The sequence below is a fragment of the Sander lucioperca genome, chromosome 10, assembly GCF_008315115.2.
Source record: "Sander lucioperca isolate FBNREF2018 chromosome 10, SLUC_FBN_1.2, whole genome shotgun sequence".
NCBI classification, from domain to species: Eukaryota; Metazoa; Chordata; class Actinopteri; order Perciformes; family Percidae; genus Sander; species Sander lucioperca.
The window spans coordinates 29,677,593-29,694,454 of NC_050182.1; the positions used below are offsets into that span (position 1 = coordinate 29,677,593).

Consider the following 16,862-nt stretch of genomic DNA (forward strand, 5'->3'; position numbering starts at 1 on the left):
ACTAAATGTAATTATTTGCCAAATACAATTTTCATAAATGCTAGTTCTCTGGCTCTAAACCCAGGATGTATTATAATAACTGGAAACCGGATCCCAAAATGGTGCCTATTCAGTTACGTGGCCCACTGAGTATGCGCAGTAGTGTTTCTCCCGCTCGGCCCAAAGACTTTACATTGTGGTGACGTCACACGTTTTAAAATCGCTTTCCTCGGCTCAAGGAAAGTAAATATTAAATATGCACCGTATATCCATCATCTAAACCGTTTCATTTTACCTTTTTTATCTTATCTGTCTGTAATACTTATTTATTTCGTATTATTGTTTGTCAACAGATTTAGAATTGTCTGGTGTCCATTATTTAAATAATTGTAGCCTACTTTACTTCTTTTTAGCATTTGTTTTGATGTTTATTTTGATGTCTCGTCTCGTATGTTTTTCAAGTGAACATTATGTTTTTAAAGTGTAGAAAAGAAAAATCCAACGCGTCACATGATTAAAGAACCCGGAAATACACTGTTCTGTGACGAGATGGTTTTAACCTATATACAGTCTATGGTTTTAACGGGAGTAGGCTACAGTAGATATATAATAATACAGTAATAAAGAACGTGCGTTTGTTGCTGCTTTCATTGTTTGTGAACCCCAGAGTCCAGATACTGAAGTCGTTGGTTTAAAGCTAAGCCGTCGATCTGGCGAAAACACCAGCGTTTGTTTAAATTCATGGACAAAGAGAAGTGTGGCGACAATGTAAGTAGGCGACCCCGTTGTTTGTTTTTTTTTATTACAAGAGGAACCAATGTTCTTAGCTAAAGTAATGAAGCGTTTAACTCATTGTCGACGAATTATCAAGTAACCTGGACTTTTGGTTATTCATACACCAATTGTATTCAGACCCTGTAACTATGTCCTGTACTTCCTGCAGCGTGCTCAGTGCTCCTGGATGGAGATGCATCAGTTCATTGGTGACCTTATCACATCTGGAAACGCCTTAAAGGATCAGCCAGATGTGCTGAACGCAGCATGGGGTATGCCACCACCACCAGTAGCTATGGCTGCTGGTGGTGGTGGTGAGGCTCTGCGGTTCAAAGGTGCTTCACTTGAACCTCGACCTGCCCGGGACAAGCCTGAGGCAGAGGCAGGCCGACGGGTCCAGCCTGGGGCATCACAGAGGAAGGGAGAGGCCAGAGACAGGAGAGAAGGTAAGAGCTCAAAATAAGGACGTTTCAGTCATTTTATTGCGTTAATTTCATTGTAATTCATATTTATTTTATGTCTAGATGTGCATAGTGCCTGCACCTGCCCTGGCTGCCCTTACTCCACTTCTCTAACTTCCTTTGAGACTTTAAAACCCAGACAATCTTTGTCCTCGCCCCCACGCTCGGATACAGTATGCCACCCCAAAGACCTTAGCTGTACTGCTCCAATGAGTCTCAGCATGTGCTTACCGGACACCACTGAACCAAGCAGCACCACATCTGAGCTAGAGACCAGGGCGTCCAGCCGACCGCAGAGGGAGGATGCAAACAGAGGGACTCAGAAACCAGACCGGGCTCCCGCTTCCAGAGCATCCTCAGGCTCTTTGTCCCACCTCTCCATGTTTCCCTGCTTGTGTTGCCATCGCAGCCTACAAACCCAGATACTGAGTCACCAGGAAGGCACAGACTCCCCGTTTTCTCACGCCCATCATTTTCATCACCACCACTGTCCCATAACGTCTTGTTTACCCTGCACTCAGCTTGCCCACTCTCATGCTCCACAGCTCTCTGGCCCTTTTCCCTGCCTTCCTTGCCAGCACTCCTTTCCTACCTGTACCCAGGTCTGCCACCACCAGCACAGACAAACAGCCCCTCAGCAACAAGAGGAAAGCAGTATGGCAGCTACGACCATGCTGTCGCTCCATCCCTGTATGCACTGCTCTGCCTCTTTTTCCAGACCGTCCCAGTTGCTGCAACACCAGCGCTCTGAGCACGCTCACAAACCACCCGGCTTCCTCTGCACAGAGTGCGGTAGGGCCTTTAACTCGCACAGCAATCTCCGCATCCACCTCAATGTGCACAGCGGTGCCCGGCCCTACTCATGCTCTGACTGCGGGAAGAGTTTTAGCCAGTCGGGGGCTCTGAAGATCCACAGGCGGATTCACACAGGCGAAAGGCCATATTCCTGTGCATTTTGCGGCAGGGGGTTTCCCCACCTGGCAGGGGTCCGGGCCCATCAGAGGACCCACACAGGAGAGAAGCCCTACTGCTGTAGCCAGTGTGGCAAATGTTTCACCCAGTCAGGAGCTCTTAAGATCCATATGCGCATCCACACAGGGGAGAGACCCTTCATCTGCAGCTTCTGTGAGAAAGGCTTTTCCAACCGCTCCGGGATCCGCTTCCACTACCGCACAGTCCACGGGATTGCCCCTGATCACGCTGGAGAAGGTGGAGCTGGGGATGCATATCGGGGACCAGCAGGCCGTGGTTATCCACCTGGGCGTCCCAGGACGTATCCTCCAGCCAGCGTTGGGCTAAATACACCTAACAGTCCAGAGAGTAATTTGCACACAGCTCCAAATTCCAGAGAGGGTTCTGTGTCGATCGCTGCTCATCACAAATGTCAGTCAGAGGGAGCAAACCCAGGCAGCAACAGAGAGGGGCTTCTGTATGCATGCGAAGACTGTGGCCTGCGTTTTAAGGATGCCCCGTCCCGGAACAGACATCAGACTCTGATGCACTACTCCTATGAGGGAAGAGAGGAGGAGGAGGGGCAGAGGAAAGAGTCAGGGACAAACAAGGAGGTCCGCGATAACAGTGCGGAGTGAATTCATGTTGTTGGTACATTACAACAGGCTGAACATAAACAACATCAAAACACCGTAGTAAAAGTGCTCATATTATGCTTATTTTCAGCTTCATAATTGTATTTAGAGGTTATATATATTTAGAGGTTATATTTTTGTTGTACTGCAGATTGCTGCAGCTCCTCTTTTCACCCTGTGTGTTGAGCTCTCTTTTTTAGCTACAGAGTGAGGCATCTCACTTCTGTTCCATCTTTGTTGGGAGTCGCACATGCGCAGTAGCTAGGTAAGGACTACTAGCCAGTCAGAAGCAGAGTATGAGGGCGTGCCATGCTAGCAGCTAGGTGAGCATTATAACGTGTTTCAAAGTGACGCACGTTTGTCACGGAAGTAAAGACTGGACTATAATAGAGCTGTTTGGAGCAGTTTGGGAACAGTGTTTTTTCTGGAAAATGGTAAGTCCCTTTGGGGTGGACTTTGGGCTTTTCACTTTGTAAACCTATAACATGCACACTAAATATATATAACACAATAAAGGAAAGGGGGAAAGCTAAAAAGCATAATATGAGCACTTTAAAAACCAGTGTTGAAATAATGTGTGTAATATATTCTGTAGTTAGGTATTGGTCTTTTCGATTTGATATAGCACTCAACTTTTCGAGCTATTATATAGACTTAAATTACAATGACATAATTATAAGGAGAGATTCTGTGTGTATTATATTCAGAAGCCAAATCATGGCAGTTTTCAGAAAGTTTTTTTACATTTATGATTTGATAGAAGTTCATACTTTGGATTGATTGACATTTTTTTCTATTAATGAGGTACCCTGCTGCCTGTTTGTGCAGGTCCATCACTGCTACAGGCTTCAAGTCTGTTTTAAAAACACCTTGCTGCTGCAATCACACACCAGGCCAACTCCTAAAGTATGGTATCTTAATGCAGTCGTTTTATTGTGCCTTATTCAGCAGTGAGCAAATTCATCGCTAAATGTGACACCACAAAGCTTGTGAAAGCATTTCTAGAAATTAAATGACATTTTCGAGGGTCTTTTGGTAACATTATAGGACATATTAATGGAGAACTACCACTGTCACCTGACCCTTATTATATAAATGCCTTGTAATAGGAAAAAGTACAATTTTCTATCGTCTTTTCCTCCAAGTGTGAAAAACAGCAGTCATATTAGTTTATTTATGTTAAGTTCTTTAGTGATTTAATTTTAACTTGTATTTTCCATACAATAAAAAATCCATTGGCCTTTCCAAGGCATAGACAATTAAGTAAAAGTATGGAATACAGAGTTAGGTAGATTTAAGTTGTTGTACAGTACCTAAAGCCTAACAAATAACAAGGCCACGTACTGGAATAGTTTTAATGTAAAGGTTTTGTGTCTTGTTCGAGGACATGCATTGCGGTATGTTCAATGACCGGGGCTTTCGTCAGTGTAGATGAAAGTCCTCCATCCTAATCACGACACCACCTCGCCTGTTGTGCCTTTCTGTGTTATATTACACTCCAAGCATTTATTTAAAAACCTTTTACTATGTATGGTTGACAATTATCTGAGGAGTGAGAACCAGCAGACAAATAATCACACAATCCAATACTGTTTAAAGCTCAAGAGAGCCACCTAGTGGTTACACATAGTTATAGCAACAATCTCGACCACTTAGTTACCATTACCATTTACTGTATAGTGCTTCTTAAATGTTTTTTTAAACAAAACATGTTGAAATTATACATTGTGAGTACAATGTTTTGTGAGGACAAGTAACATATTCAATCCGCTTTTTTTTTTTGCATTAATCTGTTAAATACAATGAAGCATACATTGCTGTATGTGTTTTCTGAAAGTGCAGCTTGTGATTAAACATTTCATCTGAGACACGACTGAACCTGTATTCACTCTGTGCATCACAGGATACTTCCGCTGTACAACTACATACTTCCTGGAAGGAAAAATCTGTGTCCATATGGCTCTCGGATTATTGTGCACAATGAGTTATGTATACCCTCATATATGCACCGTGATCCAAAGTGACTTCTCAACTTTGGGTGCATCATTCACTAGAAGTTCAGCTCTGTCAGCATTAGTACTCTAGTATGGACAACACTGTCCAGCTTTGTGTCCACTTGAGCCCCCCCGCCGCCCACAAGTGGTCCTCTGGTCCCAACACACATTTTAGCTCAGGAGTCTATTTTTCTTTCTTTGTGTCTGAGCTTGCTGTGTTCACAAAGGCTCCTCATATGTGTGCTTCTGTAGTAAAGAGTCAGATGACTTGGGCTCAGCATAGACCACACTGACCGGCCGGGGGCCATTGACATGTAGTGCAGGAGTGCAGTAGCCATTGGAAAGCATCCTGTGGGAGGGACAGTCATACTGAGTGTGGCTGGATGTGGTCCTGGTACCAGCGGTAGGTGCCGGTACAGGGGGTCCATGTGTATTGCTGTGACCGATCCCTGTCAAAGTCGGTAGGTTGGACTCGGAGGGCTGCTCACTGAATGGAGTGGCATACTCAGGCTCTGGGGGAAGAGGCTCGGCGTACTCTGGCAGGTTGCCAGGAGTGTCATAATGGTTGAAGGCGAAGGGGGTGGTGTAGCCCTCATCTGAGGAGGGTCTGAATGTTGACCCAACCTTCTGTCCAATAGTTGCAACAGCAGGCTCTGCATAGTCTGAAAGGACAAATACATTGAAAAAAAAAACCCAGTATGCGATTGTATTTCTATTCATCTGAGATGCAACAAACATTGGGATTTTCACTGATACCCAGGCCAATCAAAAACCTTATCAGTTTCAGCATAGCCAGTGGTACTGTCATTTCTGTAGGCACTGTAAGCTCTGAGCAGTTGCTAGACAACCACCGGAGACTCCAGGAAGTTACTCGTCCCAAGCAAGAAATAGTCTGGTACATAACCCGGGTGGTGAATAGTCGCTTTTATTATTCCGGTTCTTAGGATTGAACAAACAAGAAATAATGTGTTAATTGGAGAGCGTTGCAGGTGCTGGTAGGTTTGGATTGTGTTACCGTTGACCACAGCCATGCTAGCTGTTTCCCCTTGTTTCCAGTCTTTGTGCTAGGCTAAGCTACTAGCTACAGCCATATAACGGTCTCCAAGAAAACAAATGTTTGCCTCAATCACTGAATCAGCTGAATGAATTTTCACTGATATCTTTGTCCTTGTTATCATTTACTGTATCTTGTAGTGGTCACTATTTTTAACTCTTGGTTGCAATCAAGTGTTTTATCATGCAAGTACAACTTGTCAACACGTATTGTAGACAAGGCACTCCTGCGAAAATACCTTATTCTTAGTGTGTTTCCCCTGTAAATAAAAGTTTCATATAACTGTCAAATTAACCAGGATTTAAGTATAATCTTCAAAACCATTTGTTTACCTTAAAGTACCTTTAAAAATAATTTTCTATTCTAAACTCCAGGTTCACTTATTTAGCTATTCCTAAGCCTCGGAATAGCTAAGTAAGTGAACCTTGGGCTTGAAAGTTTTTCCACAGTATAGGCCTTTCTAAGGTCAAGAATGAACCTATAATGCACATTTCAAACAGGCATGCCAGAAAAGATTATCCCGTTTGAGTTCTATATCTTTAAGACTCTTACAAATGCATAAGATAGGGTTAGGATCAGCCAATATGGGAAGGAAACATCCGGCATTTTATGAGCTTTAAAACATATTGGTGCATCCCCACTAATACTCCTCTATACTGTGGTGGACAAAATGTTATTAAATGGATATAAAAGAATCAACTGTACCCCATATCAGCATCCTTTCACTAATGGGAAACACTCTTTTAGGATCAATTTCTTATTTGCATCTTCAGTTTCTGAGAAATGCTTCTGTTCTACTTAATAGCAGTCTCATATTAGGCCAATGTTGAGTCCCTGCGTTAGATGCTTGGTCACCAACAATGTCTCCTTTAATCACAGGGACAGGGGCTGACAGCGCTGCCCTCGGATCCGACCAGACCCTACTCTCTCCAAGCAGACAAGGCTGTGGTGTGGGAGGCCTAGACCTTACACAAGAGCCCACAGGGAGCCTCCGAGCCAGAGCTATTTTAATTAGACAGGCTTTAGTGAGGGCTATGATTGTCTTAGCTTTGACCCCTCTGTCCTGTTTATCACTGGACCACTCAGGGAAGGGCCCCCTCGCTGGGGGAGAGGGTGGGGAAGGCAAAGAGGGGAACTGGTGGTTGTAGGGGTGGGGTGGGGGGAGGCTGAGCGCTCTTTATCGAGCTCCAATTAAAGGGTCTCTTTCAGAGAGGCTCCGTGGACCAAAGAAAGGAATGTTTATACTGCGTCTGGGCGATGGGCTGAGCCAGGGGAAAGAATGGACAGCCCGTGGAGAGAGCTGTTTGCCTGTCAGGCCTGGTGTGAGCTCCTCAAACTGACCACTGAAGCCAGAGACTGTTAGAGCAGGAAAGATGGAGGAGGGAAGGCAGAGCTCACGACTTGAGATCACCAGTAAACTCTGAATGGGCAATGAAAGGACTAGCAAAAAGGCAGACGCTGATAATAACAGTAGTAATACTGAGGCACAGCAGTGTTTTCTGTTGAAAAAGTAAACCATGTTTCTATGAATTCTCACCATTAAGAGGAGGGCTAGGTAGAGCATCATGGACATTTCGCTCCAGAGGGTAAGAGATAAGCTCTGATTGTGGGCAGGAGAGACTCTTTGCCTGGAAACTCTGACTACCTGCTTGACACACAAACACACTCAGTCAGAGGCTTTTTAACAGAAAATTGAACAACAGTGGAAAATGTTTAAAGAGCACTCGACTTACTTGTGGTTAAGGAGTACTTCATTTGTGAATCTTTTTTCCTACATGGAGAAGGAGATGAACACAAACATACTAGATTAGTCAATCAGTCGACAGAAAAATATCTAAATAACTGATTAGTTGTTTCAGTCATTTTTCAGGCACAACTATTTTTAAAATGACGATTAATTGAAAAAATACTGATGAACCAATAATAAAAATAATCATCAACCTCAGTATCTTTGCCAGTCACCAAAAGTACTTAGGCATGAATAAAATAAAAACAAATGTACAGTGAAAAAAAAATGACTACTCCATTCAAATCAGCGTGTGTGCAAACTGTACTTGAAAATAACTTCTGAAAAGATCAACAGTATTAAAATACAGTACCTTCTCTTCCACCAGACTCCAGCCAACAAACAACTGCCGCATGTTATCAGCCCCAGGACCACTCCCACTGCCACTATTACTGGCTGACTGGAGCGTACAGGAACATAAGTGTCTGAGTAAGTAAACAGTTGTATAAGGGTGAGGCAGGAATGCAGTTTATTGCAATGTACATACCGTTAAGTGTGAATATATAACAATGTTTTTACTGATCTGACATGTATTCTTCCTAAAATAGACGGGCATTAATTCCCATTGTACACACATGAAATGACAATGAAAGCTATGCAAGTACACACTCAGTCTCGTATCCACTAACACTGGGCCCTCTGTGGGGGAAGGAGGAGTGGGGCTGGGCCGTGGTGTGTCCATGTTAACACGGATGGATGGAGATTCTGTTGGACCAGTAGGACAGGGCATCATAACATCAGGAGTACAGACATGAACACATGCTAGACAGATCATGTAAATAGAGATACGTTGATTCTTGATAAGTAGGAGTAGTAGTGAGATCACCCACCAGCGGCTGAGCGGGACCTTGGTGTTACCTTGGCAACAGGACAGCCCAGGATTTGCACCTGAGCTAAAGCTCGGCCATGCCAGCTGAGTGGCTGTAGCCGGACAAACCGAGCCACCACTGGAGGGAAAAAGCTGTTGAGAACCCTGAGGTGGCCATCCGTATAGGCCTGAAACACCTGGGAACCATGACAACCAAGTTACAGAGGGACACCAGGACGCCTAGTATAGACTAGGTCTGCTCGATTATGGAAAAAAATCCTAATCACGATTATTTTGGACAATATTGAAATCACGATTATTTAACAGGAGTACTCATTGCCTTTTGGAAAGATGTTGCAATTATTGAATTTAAATAAAAACAAACAAATCAACAGTGAAAACACCTTGAACTCTGAAATTTATATTATGCATATTATGCTCATTTTCAGGTTCATAATTGTATTTAGAGGTTATATCAGAATAGGTTTACATGGTTTAATTTTCAGAAAACACCATATTTTTGTTGTACTGCACATTGCTGCAGCTCCTCTTTTCACCCTGTGTGTTGAGCTCTCTGTTTTAGCTACAGAGTGAGACATCTCACTTCTGTTCCATCTTTGTTGGGAGTCACACATGCGCAGTAAGTAGGTAAGGACTACTAGCCAGTCAGAAGCAGAGTATGAGGGCATGCCATGCTAGCAGCTAGGTGAGCATTATAACGTGTGCTTCAAAGTGATGCACGTTCATCACGGAAGTAAGGCTGGACTATAATAGAGCTGTTTGGAGCAGTTTGGGAACAGTGTTTTCTGTTGGAGATGGTAAGTCCCTTTGGGGTGGACTTTGGGCCTTTTCACTTTGTAAACCTATAACGTGCACAAATAGATATATAACACAATAAAGGAAAGGGAAAAAGCCAAAAAGCATAATATGAGCACTTTAATACATTTCCCGTTTTAACTTTTTCTTCTCATTCAGAAAACAAGACAAAATGAGAGCTTATTTGTAAAACGCAATGTGCAAAATTATTGTTTTTCTCGATTACTCTGTTTTTGTGATCTTCAGGAGCCAAAATCGTAATCACAATTACAAATTTGATTAATTGCACAGCCCTAGTTTAGACTCAGTTGCCACATGAGAGTACCACCAAGTGAACATCAGTGAGCATGGTACAATGCGTACCTTTTTTTCTTTGCTGAGAGCACCTTTGTATAGCTTCCAAGCTTTTCTGTCCTTGCTGAAAAAAAGACTGTAGGATTCTATGTAGTACTCGTTTGATACCGTTGTTATTATTCCTGAAAAAACAGAGTGCAACATTTTTTTAGTTCACCGTAATACCGTAACACACTGTGGACATTAAGATACAATCTCTTGGTAACAATTTCACACAAAGTCTGATGACAATTGTCAATAAATCCCACAAAAAGACCAAATGTGTTGGGACACCTCTCAATACTTTTTGACTTCCCTACCTGGTCTGTGGCCCAAGCTCATTGGTTCCAACTGAAGATCTAAATCTTCATTTTTTTCAGTTTCAATTTTTGAAAAGGCTCGATAATTTTTCTTCAAACGAACTGCAGTAAATAGTGCATTTGTTGCGGACCATTTTCAGTGGTGAATTAATACACTGGTGTGCTAATGAGTATTTCTGGCAGGACTGTGTAGGTGCGACTGACTAATAATTAATTACTGTGGCCATGTTCATCTTAATTAGGAAACAGGTCAACCAGTGCGTCAGTGTGACTCATTGACGTGTTTTAAAAAAAAAAGAAATTGGAGGTCAATGGCACAGAGGAATAACCTACTGTATATCAGACTTTGGATACACGCAAAATACTATTCAGTGGCATAAATTCATTGTTGGTTTGGGTATTTTATTTTTGCATATTTGTTGACAATAGTATCATCAGAGTTACCCTTTAAACAGCTCTCGTAGAGTATATTAAAATATTTTTAAATAAGCATATTTTATACACAAATTCTAATTTGAAAATGTTTACCTGCGATAGTGCTTCTATCACTCAGCCCCAGCTCCACCCACGGGTTTGGATCATTACCGCCTGCTGCCCAGGGTAGGAACTCATGGCTAGAATCCATGTTTCTGGAGGACCAGAACATTGTGTACTCTTGACTGTTTTCATCCCGGAAAGATGAGGCATTTAAACCAGAAACACTCAGGATGTTGTTGCATTCTGTTTAGGGGACCAGAGGAAAGTGGTTCATTATGTAACCCAGAGTGTTTTTATATACAGCAACATTAGCCACTTTACTACAAAGCATGTATACTTTACTGCAGAACCTTTTTTGCCATTTAAAAAAAAAAGTGTTTATACCATAGTGAAAGGAATAGAAGTTTATGGATGTCCGGAAGGGGGTAAAGAAATGTCTTGAACAACGGACGTCAGGAATGTAAATAAGGTCTTACTTGTAGTAAATGGGTTAAAACATGTACAAACACTGCGTGTGCTGTGCTTACAACATGTAGTGATAAATGTCATGTCTTGCTCATACCTTGGCTGAAGAGCAGCTTCTTTTCTGATAATGATCCCCTGTCAAAATAGGAGAGTTAAAAAGGTCAGTGCATCTACATACATAGATATACATTAAATATAATCTCATTTTGAACTCAGCCACTATGACATAATGTGATCTCTTATTTTGAGTTCAATAACAGCAGACACACATTTTTGAAAGGATTCCATTGGCAAAGGTGGATTCATAGAGTGTAAGACTTCTCCCACGGTTCACAGTGATACGGCCTCCCAGACTATCAGATGCAGCTCCAGCATGGACTGCAGACTTGCACAGGACTGAGGTCTATAGCAGAGGGGGACACATGGAGCCCTTTTAGACATGAAGGCAATTCATAACTTGTACTTTTAAGTAAAAAATATAGCTTGAAATGAAATGTGGATTACTTACATCTCTGTAACCCTGTTCATTGTTTCCCCAAACATCCCCTGTGATATTCTTACATCCAGCAGGGCAGTACACACTGAGAAACGGCAGAATAATCCATGAGAAACACTCACTCTTTAACTGAAACTGAATCTGAATCTATTATGGGAAATGTGGAGGTCAACCACTTACCTCAAAAGCTGCGAGCTAGAATGAGATCCTCGTTGTAAACAAGAAATGAGATCTGCAACAGCAAAACAGACAGAGATGTAATTAAATCAACACTCTTGAGGACTAATTCAAACTTTCCTAAATATGTATTGGTGGACTTTGAATAGTATGGTGTGGGACCCAGTAATTCAGGCTTACATAATACTCAACCACACACAAACAGATTTTGTGTGAGAGGATCTAGCATGCTCTACGTGTGCTATATTAGGGGATGAGCGCTCATCGCTGTTGATGTGAGTAAGCCCTTTGTTACTGTCACAGTTCACGAGTACAGTGGATGGTCCTCGTGTGATCACAATTAACAGACAGTGGCTTGTATGTCTGAACACGGGCTTAGCTCCAGACACTGACTGACTGATTTCATAAACAACTCCAGTAAAAAACAGGAAACTATGATACATACTGTACAGTACGGATTGCTTCATCCAGACAAAATGGAATTATCTCTAAGTATAGACTAGCATTCAGACCAAACAAGTCCACATGGTTATTTAAATGATACACAGGAAGAACTTTAACCATTGTCTCATTTTCTATATCGATCCAGAAACATTCAAACATTTCTGTGTACATGTTACAATCTGCTGTTGCATTGGTAGAAGGAGTTAAAATACTTGGACTTTATAACCGCTAGATCAACAGCCTCTGGGTTGCAACAAACACACAATGGTAGTGGGCTTGCAGTGGTTAACATGCTGATGAAGAGGAGGGGGAGGGAAAAAGAAATCCAGCCACTCAAAGCGACAGACTGAAGCCTGAGGGCCTCACTCCATTGAGCCTAAGAGAAGGAGTCCGACACTTGCTTTCCGAGCAAAGACGCCAGAGCAAAGATAGCGATGGAGGATGAATGCCAATAAGAAGTGACTCATGGACTCACAGCACACACACATCAACACACAATGCACAAGGACAAATATTCACACAGACATTGGTGTTAAAATTACACCAGTGTTAACTTGTAAATGAGCAAATTTGAGAAATTCAATTCGAACTATAAATCAGGCATTTGTAAAGACTACCGCAGTAATAACTGAACAGCAGTGTAACCACAGATGTTGGTAATAAACAACTTTCGTATACTTATTTTAACCATGTAAGCACTTTACAAACAGCAATCAACAACTTACAAACGTCTTACCTGGATACTGGTCGGTGGCATAGGACAGTAGAAACCCTCGTCCAGAGCGGTGTGGGCCTGACCTGAAGGTTATTGTCACTTCATTGCTTTTAAATGTCACATTGTTCAGTGATGCATCGAGCTTCCCACACACTGGACCTGTGAACACGCAGACCCACAACAACATTTGTAAAAGCACATTAACACAAATACTTTGTTGTTTCCAATACCATAATGTATACAGACGCCCGCACAAACAGCATATTACATGCTCGAATAGTGAAATAGTGTCAGTCCCTGTGTCAGCATTTATCAACAGATAAAGATGATTTAAGTCAGTCCACTAGTGTTTTCCTGTTTGTTTCCCATAACGCCAACTGTACAGTAAAGTGCAAAGCCATGTAGACTGCATGTAAGAACACTTCCCCAGCAGAGAAAACTACATAAAAATCGTGAGCCAGTTTCTGAGGAATACGATAATAAACACAAATGGCAGCCTAACAAAAATATTCTCTCCTGAATCTCTCAGCCTTCATTTTGGTGTCTTGTCAAATTGTTATGCCCTCAAGACACGGCTTGATACACCTGGTTGGAGAATGTGCATGTGTCTGTTACGAAACTGGGTTTGCCTCTTTTGTCAACGTGTCAAAGGAATGGCATGCCCTGTGTCTATTCCACAATCATGGCTGGGAGAACATCAGTAATGACATGGAACATTAAAAAAAATCCATCAACGGTGAACAAGCTTACCCAGACTGGGTATCCCGCTCTTGTCTGTGATCACAAGAGAACCATTCCTGCAGCCCGGACTGCTCTCAATGTCAAAATCCCCAAACAGCAGTCGCAGCGTTCGCCCCTCTGGCACTCGAAGCCTCCACTTACACCAGGTGTTACTGGGGTAGGTTCCGGGATAGTTCTGAGAGGCCAATGTGCCAGACTCTGTGCCCAGCAGTGTATGTCCACAGCCATTATCTGAAATAACACAAGTACAATAAGGAGGCTGTGATGGGAAAAACCAACATTAGAACATGTTTAGGGACAGTTTCATTCCAAAATTAGATGCCAACCACTTGCTAATGGATAGTGTCTTTAAAAATGTTTTCATGTTTTATGTCAAACACTTTTTCTCAAAAAAGCCATTTTCAGTTTTTGAGTAGCAAAAGATCAAGGTTATTAGTGTTTTAAGTTAAATCATTAATGTAACTCACTTCTTATAGTGTACGAGGGCTGCTTATTTGTTTTATTATGGATTAATTAATTTTCATCAATCAATCATTTGGTTATTTAAAATGTCCCTATGGCACGTTGCTCGTTTTTGTCCGACCAACAATTCAAAACCCAAAGTAGTTCAGTTGAATGTTATAATATAGAAGACTAAAGAAACCAGCAAATATTCACATTTCACAAGCTGGACGTAGTGAATGATTAGCATTTTTTTCTCATTCTTATTAGCATGACTTAAAAACAATTAACCGATTATCAAAAGTTTTGCCTATTAATCACCTGTTGATCGACTAATTACTGACCAACAAGAAATATGTATTTCTCACACAGCTGATGGTTATCAAAGCATTTTATAAATAGAAGTTTCACTCCCAAAGTATCTGTGCCAGGCAAAGAGTTATAAGCTAAGCGCCCCAAGCTTAAATAAAGCTAAAATCACATAACCGCAGACAGCTTCGTCATTTATTCTCAAACTAAATACACAGAATATTAAGTGCTTTGTTAATGCACCATTTTGGAACAGATGAGTAATACGTCTGTTCTGAACATGCAGAGCAGACCAGGGCATGTTTATATTCTTCTGATCATAACAGTAAGATGACACAACGGTCTGTCATGAGACAAATTATGTTATGATTTGGCACTATATAAATAAAATTGACTTAAGAGAAAAGGCCAGAAAATTGAAAATGTCTGTTCTTTTTATTTATTTATGCATTACTTTAATTATGAACACTGTCTTTCTTGAATGTTGAATCATTACATCCTCTGACCTGCGGTTGCTGTGACTAACATTTTAATGGGAACGGAAAACACAAATATTTAGATCCTCTTACATCCCTGTGAAAAATAAACCGAAACGGAAAATAAATTATTCAATTCCTACAGTGGTTATACAGAGATAAGTGCTGTGGGGGCGGCAGGCAGGCTCAAAACCTACCCCAAAAATGTCAAGTAATGACGTGTTCCAAGAATGGTCAAAACTTGAAAAAGGCACCAGGGTCCATGTAAGCCTACGCATCATCCCTGTCCTTGTCTTCCTTATAAGGCTCCTGGAGATTTGTTGAGGGGAAACAGGAGGATAACCTTCCACTCACCCTGTGTCACACACATCCTGTATCACACCAGCAGTTCCCCTACTTCCCGACAGCTCTTCAGCTCCTGATACCATAAACCTTTGGAAGTTATTGCCCCTCCTCAAGTCCCCAAAGGATTCCCTGGAAATGCCACAGCGACATACTGTAACCGTGGGCAACAGAGCATGGATCTGTCACCTTCCGGTGGGAGGCCACAGAGGCTGCAATGCTGGGGGAAGTTGTGGGTGGCCGGTAATCTCTCCCTGCTCACTGAACCCTTTCACCTACAGCCTGTTTCTAGTTTCATACAGAGAGGATATGTGTTCGGCCTGTTCTGACCAGTTTAGAAAATTTAGAAGGCGAATTACAGAAGTCGACCTGGGTGGCAGGATAGCAGACACTCAATCAAAAGCAGCCCGGCAACATTGTTTTTCCACTTGAGGCTTTGCTGGCAGGTCTTTACAGGTCCACACTAGCAGACAGGATCTTCACCTGTGCTACCTGTCACTATATTGCCTTAACCTGTCTTGTGTGTCAATCACAACATTACACAACCATGGCTAAAATGTTTCCCCCATACCCTGGCCCCACCAAAGCTCTTTGCATATACTTGCCAGAAAGCAAAATGTGATTCAGAATAAGTAATTGACCCTGGACTTAATCATCTTCCGATGTGAGGAAACCAAAAGCTAAAAAGACAGACAAAAATCAACAGTAAGATTTGTGGTATGGCTGAATGTTATATTTCTACGGGGCAGTAAATTGCTTTTCTATTTGTCTGTGTGTATGTATGGTCACTGTGATTTATACTGCCCATGGACTTGTCTGCTGTTCAGAAAAAGAAAAAAAAAAACCTGTGGGAAAGGTAAGCTGCTGGGATCAGTAGGTAAACATGCAGTAGGGAAGAGTATGTAAAGAATGCTACCATGACCTCACATGGTCGACCTTTGCGCTTACTTCAATTTGAAATACAGTATTTTGCCACTGACCTAAGCACATAGTATAGTTAGTGACTAATGTAAGCTTCTTGTGGTTCACCATAAAAGTAGAATTGACAGCAGAACATATGAAAACCGTTAGGACTTGTGCATTAGCTACACAATACAAGCCTATGTAATGGTGATATCAGTTAGCATAATAGCTGCTGACGTAAATTTGAGGTAACGATAGTAGCACGTTTGGATGGTAATGACTAACTTAGATAGGTTGCAAATGTTGTTTCAAAGCCTGTTGGTCATTGGTACTTGTCGCACGCCAGGGCTTTTAAACTATATGTCACTATAACGTTACCATTAAGTTCCAATAAACTAGCAATTAATTTGTTATTAGCTGATCGTGACCAGGAGTAGTAACAGTAGTAACGTTAACGTTAGTAACAACAGCTAACAAGATGTTTGAAATAGTCTCGCGTCACATTCTTTATCTTGTCAAAAGCGTTAACAAAATAGGTTTTTCTTACCCTCCTGGCCGTGAACACTTACGGAACAGACGCTAAAAGTGATCCAGAAACCGGTAATAAACGACTTCACAGCATCCCGGATGTTTTCACACTTTGCGAGCATGATTTCCAGAGCTCCGTGTGAAAAAGTAAGGTGCAAGCCCCGATGGCTCGAGCTTCTGGCCTCAGTAAAAAAAGTTATAGTATAGTACAAGGTACTGGATATTTACTATTGGCCACGAGACGTAAACTCGACCTCTCATTGGTTCTCCGTGAGTGCCAATCAAATAATCCCAAGCATTCCATTCCCAAATAGGGTCGGACCCTTATATAGTCCACAGTCTATGGGTCGGACTGATCTGAGACCAGCCGTTGGCAGTCATACTAATACTAATATTTCATAAATAAATGAAACGTTGACATTTTGCGTTCAAAAGTC

The 16,862-nt window shown here is 42.0% G+C and overlaps 2 protein-coding genes and 1 long non-coding RNA gene across 6 annotated transcripts; 2 read left to right on the top strand and 1 right to left on the bottom strand.

Moving 5' to 3' along the window:
- The first annotated feature begins 411 nt into the window (after nucleotides 1–411).
- On the top strand, nucleotides 412–4,317 carry si:ch211-79k12.2 (uncharacterized protein LOC568844 homolog). The gene is made up of 4 exons (XM_031298817.2): nucleotides 412–747; nucleotides 923–1,199; nucleotides 1,278–2,866; nucleotides 3,349–4,317. Exons 1-3 carry the CDS (start codon nucleotides 721–723, stop codon nucleotides 2,801–2,803), a joined length of 1,830 nt encoding a protein of 609 aa, XP_031154677.1. The 5' UTR covers nucleotides 412–720; the 3' UTR covers nucleotides 2,804–2,866; nucleotides 3,349–4,317.
- Nucleotides 4,318–4,571: 254 nt separating this feature from the next.
- si:dkey-34d22.1 (discoidin, CUB and LCCL domain-containing protein 1) lies at nucleotides 4,572–16,688 on the bottom strand. Of its 4 annotated transcripts, none has more exons than XM_031298814.2 (15): nucleotides 16,445–16,688; nucleotides 13,436–13,657; nucleotides 12,707–12,844; nucleotides 11,530–11,581; nucleotides 11,362–11,434; nucleotides 11,123–11,256; nucleotides 10,951–10,988; nucleotides 10,440–10,631; nucleotides 9,622–9,734; nucleotides 8,465–8,639; nucleotides 8,244–8,339; nucleotides 7,948–8,059; nucleotides 7,582–7,619; nucleotides 7,386–7,496; nucleotides 4,572–5,456 (listed from the first exon to the last, which is right to left on the bottom strand). In XM_031298814.2, exons 1-15 carry the CDS (start codon nucleotides 16,545–16,547, stop codon nucleotides 5,014–5,016), a joined length of 2,040 nt encoding a protein of 679 aa, XP_031154674.1. In that variant the 5' UTR covers nucleotides 16,548–16,688; the 3' UTR covers nucleotides 4,572–5,013. The 4 variants fall into 4 exon arrangements, with proteins under 4 accessions (XP_031154674.1, XP_031154676.1, XP_031154675.1 ...); XM_031298816.2 differs by having other exon boundaries at nucleotides 7,948–8,041; nucleotides 16,445–16,687; XM_031298815.2 differs by having other exon boundaries at nucleotides 7,386–7,493; nucleotides 16,445–16,687.
- LOC116049291 lies at nucleotides 5,869–6,102 on the top strand. Its single transcript, XR_004104851.2, has 2 exons — nucleotides 5,869–6,037; nucleotides 6,069–6,102. It is a non-coding gene; the product is annotated as an uncharacterized LOC116049291 (long non-coding RNA).
- Nucleotides 16,689–16,862: the final 174 nt, after the last annotated feature.